Raw genomic sequence first — 9828 nt, 5'->3', positions numbered from 1 at the left:
GGTGGTGGCCGGTGGGTGACAGAGTTTCCGTGGGAGTCATTCCAACACTTTTGGGTTGACAGGTTCCCTGGAGAGCAGTGAGAGGGGATAGGAACTGTGGGGGGCAAGGATTCTCAAAGCTGTCTGCTGGCCTGATCAGCAGTTGGTATTCAGCTGGGCACCATGAAGCCACTGGTGACTGGGGCAGGGACAGTAGGAAAAGCAGAGAGGGTGGCCTGAGTGCTGGTCAGTGGCTGGGTGGAGCCAGACTAATGGGGACAGATCTTCCTCACCGGCAACCTGAGCAAATGAAATTGTTTTCCTGTTGATAAAATGTAGCTGATTCTGGAAAGGACCTCACAGGGCTGTGGTGGAAGTAAAATTAGAGAGTAGGAAGCAGCCCCGGCCAGCATCGCTGCACAGCACCCCAAGGAGAAGAGCACCCCCTTATCTGCCAGGCACAGCGTCTGAGGTCCTCTGCCCTTCCTGGTCACTGGTCACTGGCCCTTCCTTGTCCACTTTGAAAGGCCAGATGCATTGGCATTCCAAGGTAGGTGGAGGTCAAAGTGGGGGCAGAATTGGGAGTACTGGTACTGGGGAGACCTGGGGCGCAGGCAAGGCCCCTTCCACAGATAGGGATGGTGGGGTTCACAGAAACTAAGACATATGCCCAAGCTCCATCCAAGAGATTTCTGGCCCCCAGGGCAGGGAGGCTGTGGCTGACCCAGTGTGGACACAAAGGCTGGTCTCAGGGTCCTACCTAGGGCTTTCCTGGGGTGAGGTGAGACACACTCTGGGACCTCCTCTTTCTGGGGATAAATGGCTCAGCAGGTTGTCTCTGGGTTCCAGGGACAGGGAGTCATTCCGCACCCCAGCTCTGGGCAGAAGCTTCTACTGTATTTTGTGTTCAATCCCTACCCTCCCGCCCCCCAGCCTGCCTGCCTCTAAGAGCTGGTAAGGGACCCTTTCAGCTGGGTCCCACTTGATGAAAAGAACAGAAGCACAAAGCCCCATCCTGTGAGTGTCCCCCTGCCTCCCCCAGGCTGCTCTTTCCTGCTGTCTTCACTCCAGCTGTCCTCAAAGCCTGTGCCCTGCACAGCTGGCAGGTGTGGGGAGGACAGCACGGCCTAAGTCCACAGTCTAGCTGTAAAATGAGCATTGATTGGTGAGTGAAAATGGGCCTCATTTTCCTCATCTGCAAAATAAGAAGAAAGGATCTGCATATGGTGTTTGAATGGCAGGGGTTGGGGGCAGACAGCTAGCCACGGAGAGATGCATGTTGTAGTCATTTCTGTGCTCTCTGAACTGCACTTGGGCTTGGTAGGCAGTGCCCAGGCCAGGACACAGAGGTACCTGGAACTGACACCTGCCTTGCCCTTGGGAAGCTGAAGAGAAGAGTTGCCAGGGAAGCTCAGAAGCACAGAACACCCCCACCCTGGGGAGGTGTGCAAAGCCTTGCAGGGGTGCAGCAGGGAAGGCTGGGCAGGGTGGAAACTTGGTTCTTCCTGGTTCAGCCAGAGTCCTGGCTGCAGGTGGAGAGGCAGCCACTGGAGAGGCTTAGGTGTCCTCTGCCTCTGGGGGAAGTGAAGAAGGAAACGCCTCTGTGGCAAGGGTGAGTTATCAGATGGACCATCAGGTTGGACCATCGGCTGGAAGGTTTTGCTCTGGCTCAGACTCCCGCTCTTGCTTGGCTGCTGAGCAGGGGCCAGACAGGAGAGCACTGCCCTGCACCCCAAGGCAGAGTCTCTGCTCCTCTGGGAAAGGTGGCTGCTTCTGTAGAGGGCCTTGGTTTCCATGCTTGCAGACTGCCCAGCAGCCCTCCAAGATCCTTGGATTCATTAGCTGAGACTGGAAGCCACGGCACTCTGCCTTCCAGCTGTTTCCTGTACTTTCCAGAGGGCCAGAGAGGTACTCCATGGAGTGTGTGTGTGTGTGCATGCACATGTGCACAGAGGGTTACCTGGGATCTTCAGAAGCTGGGTCGTGCCTAGGGTTAGGCGGTCTGTCTCCTCTTGGAGATCTGCAATGTGAGACCCAGCTTGTGGAATCAATCCCCCTGCCCCCACCCATTGTGAAATCTAATTTTTAGAGTTTCAACTGTCATTGCCTTGAGCTACTCTTGATGTCAAGTTGTGACCCACAGTTCTTGTCTCCTAAGGCGCTAATGAAGCGCAGGCTCCCTTACAAGGAAGTGTGATTTGCTGGGCCCTGGAGAGCAGGCGGAGCTCCTGCAGCAGCAGTGTATGTGTAGGACCCCTGCACCCTAGGAGCTCCCAGCCCATTTATACCTGGTGCGAAAGCAATCCAGGCTCTGTGGCACGGGCTGAAAAATGTTACTCTACAGCTCCAGGCAGGTGTCAGTGGCCCATGGCCTCTGCACAACCCAGTGAGATGAGATTCACTGGCTTCCCACCGGGAGCTCCCAGAACAGTCCCCTGCAGGTGGGGTGGTAGAGAGGCGGTAGGTGACTCCTACTCCAAAGTCCCGAGTAGGTGTGTAGAGAATCAGCAGCTTATGCTTCCACTGGTGCTGCTGACCCCCATCTCCCCTCTGCCCTGTCCAGCTAGGGCCATCAGCCCAAGGCCCCAGGGCGCCCCCCTTTGACCTCCCAGCCCCAGCCCAGTTCTTCCCTTGTTTCTGTCTCCTAGAAGCCTGTGTACTCCTATGTTCCTTCTGATTGGTGGCATCCTCCTGGGCCCTGGGAACAGTGTAGGTCCATAGAAATGTGGGTTTTGCTCCTTGGCAATACAAAACTCTCATCTGGTAGCCACTTTTCTAGAAAGGTCACTAAACCATGGCTTTCAAATTCTAGGGTGCTTCTTCAGGCAGAACAGAAATGCAGGTTTCAGGCAGTATCCACAGCAGGGACCAGAACCCTAAGACTGGTTCTAAATCTGACGCCTCCCAATCTGCATGTTCCTCTATCCCACTCCAATAGCACAGGAGCTGTTACTACCACTAATTCAACTCTTTGCCTGCTACCAGAGTGCCAGCCTATCAGCTCATTGGCCTCTGTGAGGCCAAAGATGCAGAGTTTGTGGGCCCTGCTTTCTGAGATCTGCTCTTGCTCACACTAACTGCATAGCTCTGTGATTCCAGGAAAGTCAGCAGTTAGCCAGGCCTCCCCACAGTGCAGCAGACCCGGAGGCCTGCAGGAGACTGGCCACCAGGGGGCGACCACATACAGCAAACCTGTGGCTTCTCAGGGCTGAGGGAGCTTCGGGCTCCCTTTTCTCCCTGCCTTAATTTTCACAGAAGAGAAAGAGACCAAAGGGAAGATGCACTCCAGGCCAGTAGGGGAGAGTACCCCAAGGGCAGGTCATTTTCTGTTTTAAGGACAAGCGTCCGTCCTGTCCAAACTGTCCTGGCATTAGTGTGTACATGTTGCAGAAAGGATGAAGGCAAAAAATCTGGTTTTTAGTGCATATTAAAATGAGTTTATTTACAGAGTAACACGATGCCACAGAGTACACAGCAAGTACCACAGCAAACCAAAAGGCAGCACCACTGGTGACAGGGGACCTGTTATTGTCAGATTTATACAATTCTAGAACATGTAAGTGGAGAGTAAAGCCCTGCAAAGAGCAAGAGAACAAGATTTTCAAATATAGAGTGTGAGCAGGGCCCTGGAGAATTAGAGATTGGAATGAGAGCCGTCACGGTTCAGACGGCAGACATCTTGCTTCTTTCTTGATCTCTGATCTCACATGAAAATGCCCTGCACGTCATCCACAGAAATCCCAGCCCACGTTCACACGCAGCACTCTTAACAGTCAGCAAGGGTAGCGCCTGCTGGAGCAGTGTGAATGACCTTCCCGCAAGGCCACTCCGAAGCCTCAGTGCTGGTGTAACACTCAAGACTGCAAACATACATACCAGCCACACACGAGTGGGCAAAGTGGGTTTCCTGTACTAGAATAATATTCGTAGCAAAATATATACCTCTGTAGTTCTGCTAGGCTAAAAAACTTCTGACCTCTTTTGATTCCCTGAAACTTTCTTGATTTAAAAAAAAAAAAAACAAAAAAACAAAAACCATGGGGTGTGTGGAATGGGGAAGAGACCAGAGGCCCTGGGAGTGAGTGAGTGATGGGGGTTTGGAATGCAGGCCCCTGCAGCACCTCCTGGGCTGGCAAAGCTTCTGGCAGTGTCGATGCGGAAGTCTATGCTAATTTCCAACAGCTGTGGAGAGGAGCTGTGTAACAACTGTATAGCACCTTGTACAGTCTGGGCACTTATAAATACTAAGTGGAAGGATGCTGAATGCTAAACAGCTTCATAGGAAGGTTTATAAAAATGGTACAATGTAGTAAGAAAACTCCCAAGAGTACTTTAAACATATCTACTAAAACTACCTTATATCTTTAAAACAAACACACACTTGGGCCTCGTGATCATTCTGTCGTGATGTTCCCATGCCGAGGACTCGGCCAGTCATGCTATGGTTGGGTGGGAGAGGTTCCGTCTCCTTAGACACCAGGATTTTCATTGTCTGCCCAGGCTTCTTCCATCACCATCACCATCACCAGGACCAGCACCATCAGCAATCTTTTTTCCTCTTCTAATACACAAGATGGACTTCTTAAAAGAGAACAGGTGCTTTCTTGAGGATGGACTTACTTTACCAGCTAAAGAGCTGATATGGAATGTATGAGGACTCTCCTCCCCAGTATCTTAGCCTCACCATCTGAGAAACATCTAGACAGAAAGACTGATTTCTTTGGTATCCTCTCTAGCTAACAACCTAGCACCGTGGCTCTCCTGGCTTCCTGCTCTGCCCCTAGGGGCAGTGCTGGGGTGAGCATGGCCAGCTGGCTCTGGTGCACATCCCGGCAAGGGCAGCACCTGCCCTGGACCACAGCTTCAGTGCTCTCCATTGGCAAGGTTCCCAAGGGTGCTCACACTTCACACGGCTGCTGTCACCTGAAATACATGAGCGCAGCCACCCAGCTTCGAGGGCTAGACTACGTGTTTCCCCATCACTTGTAGTAAAATTATGGCAAAATGCTAACTGCAGATTCCCAGCAAAATCAAATGTCACATGACTGCTCAGTGCCAGATTGTTCACCATTTCAATGTAGGAAGCTGAGTACAATCCTTTTATGCTGAGCTACTCCAAGCGCTCTGAAAGTCTTGCATGGAAATTTTCTAATACTAGAAACTTTGAAATATAATTATAGGTAATTGTACTCCCAGAAATGCCCTTGGCTTTCTTACAGGTTCAGAGTTTTACATGCTCACAGGCATCCTCTGAGCCTGGAAGCAGACTTAGTCTCTGCCTGTCTGACACGAAATCTTCATGTGTTTCACTCCCAGCCCTTCAGTAATTAGGTGGTGCGGGTGCTGTGTTCCGTGCGTCCCTCACCCAGCTCGCCCTGAGGAAATGTCCTGAGAGACATCGCCAGGCACTGCAGTCCCAAGCTGATGGCCCCACTCACGGTTCTCACACTGAGGCTCCACAGGTTGTAGCAGCCTTTCCCACCCGGGTTGTTCATGCTTAGCTTCTGCACAGCACACTGCTATACGTTTTCTAGAGGGCTCTCTGCCACCCTGTCCTCTCTACAGAACCCCATTCATCCTGCCAGGGCAGCGCTGCACTCCAACAAGGCACTCTGTGATACATTCACGCCTGGTCCCAGCTGCTCCAGTCACTGGGTCCCCAGGACCCAAACATGTCAGATTGTTCATGCTTGTGTGGCTTAGGGAGCTGTTCTATAAGGGCTTGCTTAATTGTTCAAATGCTCAACAGAAATGAAAGAATCCATAGTACAGACTCTAACAGAAAAGAAAAACACTCCAATCAGTATTGAGGACAGTAACTTGATGGTACTGGACAAAAAATTCAATGCTGTTTGCAATCCAAAACTCATATACACATATATGTATAAAAATGTGTAACTGTGTCTACAGAGGGCAGAATTTCCAGTTGATAAATGAATTCCAAGTTTCTATCAAAATTAAAATGGAAGTATAAAGCATTCATAATGTTAGACTGCATTTCATTATTCTGGAAATATTCTGAGGACCATCTGATGTGCATCTTGCCTAGAAATAGTTTTTCTCTCTTCTGCTCTAACCTGTCATTCCCTCCTCTCTCTCTTCCCCTCACATTCCTTTGCCATTGTCCGAAGAGGCTGGAGGCCCTTCTTGACTCCTTGGCATGCATCCTGGGCTCTTCACAAGTGTGGTCATAAAAACAGTAATAGACTCATGTGGTATGAAGAGGTGCTCAGTTTCCCAGTGCTGTCAGACAGTGGTAGTGGAGGTGCCCATCCTATTCTACTGGGGAGACTGGATCCAAGTCGTAGCGGGGAAAATGGAAAAAACAAAGCTACCTCTGGACAGAACAAACAGAGGGACCGGGGAACATTCTGCATTAAATATGTAACCTCATTAAATAGTCAACATTCAAATTTACTTGGGCAAGGCACCGCGGAATGACATTGAGAAGCTATGTCTCAATTTGCAAACCGTAGGTGGGGGTGCTGACGTGGGCAAGGGTCTGTGTATGGCCCGCTCAGTGCATGATCAGGCAAGGAGTTATGTGCTCGTGGCTCTGCACGCTGAACCAAATACCACCTGTCAGCAAGGCAGCCAAGCCACAGGACAGAGGGACCAAGCCTGCCCTCTGTGCAGAGAAGACAAGACTCCAGGGCCAGCCAGCCTGCCTTCCCGAAAGTCCTGGAGGGCAAGGGTCTCTTATAGATAGAACCTTGCAGATGTCATTTCTCTTAAAAAAAAAAAAAAAACATTCTTTTCCTTTCTTGATCCTCTTTGATACAGGTGAATCACATGAAAGGCTGTTAAAATAGTAAGAGTTTAGAAATTTCCAAGGCCACTAATGTGCCATCTAAGTAATACTGCACAGTCCATCTCGGCTTTTGGGAAAGCACACAGGCAGGAGGGCCCAAGTGCCTCACTGACTGCAGAGCACAGGTCTGTTGGCCCTTCCACAGGCTGTTCCTGAGGCCTGGCCTCCGCCCTAAGCATGTGTGCACACACACCGTGTGAGCGACTCTTGGGACTCGAAGCTGAAGTAAACAGATACTCACAGTTTTGAATAAACAAATGGGCACATGCACACACGGGGGAAGGAATACTCGGCTTGGTGCAGAGGAAAGAGCAAGGGTTTCTGCAGATCTTGCTTCAGATGAAGTTGCAACATGAATACTGTAATATACAGCTAAGAAATACAGACAGAAATTGCACATACATCCATCACAGAGGAGCACGGCTCCATGGTGGACAGCTCTCAGCCAGCCCCTCAGCCATCTGCCTTCCTGTGAGCTGTCCTCTGGAGTCACTTCAAAGTCCTGGGAGCAATGTGCCACTCAGGCCATGGCGCAGACTCTCTGGAAGAGGCCAGCTGTCTCATCAGTGACCATTTCCCTTTGTCTTCTGACCACTGCAGTAGTCAGTCTCTCACATTGCCATCTAAGGAGGCCTCAGAGATAAATGGATGCTACTTCATTTAGGGTTGTGTGTACAGCATTTGGTCAACCAGTTAATCCTGGCTACTGATAGGAGGAAGCTGGCCAATCACTGCTCAGAGGAGAGCTCTGATCCAGGCCCTGCTGACCTTGGCGGCCAATACTGACAGCTCTGACAGCAATGAAAGCATGGTGTTTTAAGCTCTGTTCCTTTGTGGCCCCTAGTGAATTGCACATGCGAGAAAATCATCTTCTCATGCCCTGCAAGCTATTCATAAGCTTTCAACTTGCTGCACCCTGCTGAGGCATTGGTGACACCACTAAGGGTCAGCTCTGTAATGGGCCACAAGTGGGGACAGAGTAGAGGTGAAGAACTAGGCAGTCGCAGCAGAGGGGAGGCTATTAAGGCCATTCTCTGTGCAGTGCACACACTTACAGGTAACAGAAATGAAAATGGGTCTCCGGCCCACGGGACAGGAATCTCTTTTTCTTTCTGTTGCCTGTTGGAACAAAGGACACAGTCCTGGCAAACAAAACTGGAGCTGATGCTAAGAATGGAAGGTCTGCATGGTAGAGACTCCGTTACTGACAACTGAAAGGAAGGAGATGGCCGCTGGAGAGTTGGTTAGATGCTGGCAGAGGCTGGCTGTATCTGGCTATTGATAGCGAGACTAGATACTTGCTGCTAAAAGACGAGTGCTTGTCAGAATTACACGGGAACCGAACACAGCTCCCTGAGCTCAGACCACAGGGTCCCTTCAAGGAGATGCACCTGCAGTTTTCACTGCATGGAGGGGACTGTGAGGATGGAGGGTGCTCCCATTTGTCTGTGCAGCTGCACTTCTATAGTTAAGAGAGCTTCTTACTTGATCTGGAGCGGTGGGGAAGCTCCTGAATGGACCCATTTGTTCATGGACAGGAACAGGAGGGCTCTCTCCATCCTTTGAGTTCTGGGTGAAGAACAGGACAGCGAAGTGTGGGGTGACATGAAGAGGAGGACATGTAATATAAGCAGCATCCTGGCCACATTAATGGGGTTGCAGAATCTTCACAATACAGCCCAGGGAGTCTGTGGAGGCAAAAGCCAGGTACTGAGCACAAAGCCAGTCCTCGAGGCTTATGCCACCCTCCCTGTCCAGGGACTTCTCAGCAAACTTGATCATCAGCAGGGTTCTCTTGATGTCCAGCCAGTTCTGCAACAGGGCGTTCCTCTGCACCAGGCTTGGAGAGGCAGCAAAGGTCTGGAAGAGGTCTTCACGGGGGCCCCAGAGGAGACACTGGAGAATGCCTCTGGCATCAGAAATGAGGATGCGCTCAGAAGGGTTGGGGTTCAGGAGGCAGCTGGCTAGCTGCTGCAGGCCGCGGGAGTACGGGGAGCGGAGAGGAATGCGAGGCAGGTCTGCGCGTGTGTACTCCTTCTCCTTCAGCTCAGGGTTCTCATCAAAGGGGTTGGGCAGGTGCAGCATCTCATAGATGAGGATGCCTGTCTGGAACTCATCACACTTCCTATACTGAGTGGCCGTTATGATTTCCGGGGCGAGGCGGGACTGGTCCCGCAGGATCTCTGGATCCACCAGGTGGCTCTTCTGCTTGGCCTGAGAGAAGTTGCTCACAATAAGCCTCGAGGGACCAGAGGAGATGAGGCTGGGCTCTGCAGGCCCGGGGCCCTGGGTGACTCTCCCTGGCTGGTAGTGGACAAGCAGCAGATTCTCTAGGCGGAGATCACAGTGTGTGACGTGGTAGGGCTTGAGGTGCTCGAGGCCAGAGCACAGCTGTAACAGCAGCAGACACACCTGCCTCTCGTACACATCTGGGCTTTTGCTGTGATGGGTCAGAGAGTCTCGCACAAAATCGGCCACAGTGAGATGGGGAACCTCTCTGGTGATGACTACAACGTGGCTTCTCTGCTTCCTGTTCGGGACTTCCTGACTCTCCTTCTGGGATGACTCAGTTTCACAGCCGGGCTCTGGTATTCCCCCACCAGTTTCTCCTTTCACTTCTTCTGCCCTCTCTTCCATTTCATCCTCTGCCTTCTCAGGGGCATCAGGATCCTCCCAGGGAAGCAGACGGTTAGGAACTTCGGCGAGGAAATGACCACAGTCCTGCTGGATGTTGAAGTGGACTGCCAGACTCTGCCGGACAGCCAAGCTGTGATAATACTGCTGAGATTCTTTAGCTTTGCTCTTACAGATCTGAAAGAAGAAAGCAAATAATGTGACTTAAAACTCAAACTTTCGTATCCACCCTTGCGAGATATTGAGAAGGATTAACTGGAAGGGGACCGGTTAGGAACAAGCAGTTGTACAGTGAAGTCTTTAGATAAGGTCTCGGAAGCCCCGTGCCGAGTGCCGGTCACGCTGTTGCTCACCACTTCTCACAGGCATCTATAAGCCGTGTGGTGCTCACCTCACAAATGGTG

At 51.3% G+C, this 9828-nt stretch overlaps 1 protein-coding gene across 12 annotated transcripts in view; it reads right to left on the bottom strand.

Moving 5' to 3' along the window:
• Positions 1 to 3393: 3393 nt before the first annotated feature.
• Positions 3394 to 9828, bottom strand: part of Peak1 (pseudopodium enriched atypical kinase 1) — a 305892-nt gene continuing 299457 nt past the window's right edge. For all 12 annotated transcript variants that reach the window (XM_013145603.3, XM_013145602.3, XM_013145604.3 and 9 more), the window contains one exon: positions 3394 to 9601. In XM_013145603.3, coding sequence (XP_013001057.1) covers positions 8438 to 9601 — 1164 coding nt within the window. In that variant the 3' untranslated portion in view covers positions 3394 to 8437. The remainder of the gene's footprint in view (positions 9602 to 9828) is intronic.

The sequence above is a fragment of the Cavia porcellus genome, unplaced genomic scaffold (assembly GCF_034190915.1).
Source record: "Cavia porcellus strain 051 isolate PalLab524CR breed Dunkin Hartley unplaced genomic scaffold, mCavPor4.1 scaffold_38, whole genome shotgun sequence".
In the NCBI taxonomy this organism is placed as follows: Eukaryota; Metazoa; Chordata; class Mammalia; order Rodentia; family Caviidae; genus Cavia; species Cavia porcellus.
The sequence above is the reverse complement of the archived record's forward strand: the minus strand, read 5'-3'. Positions and strand labels throughout refer to the sequence as shown.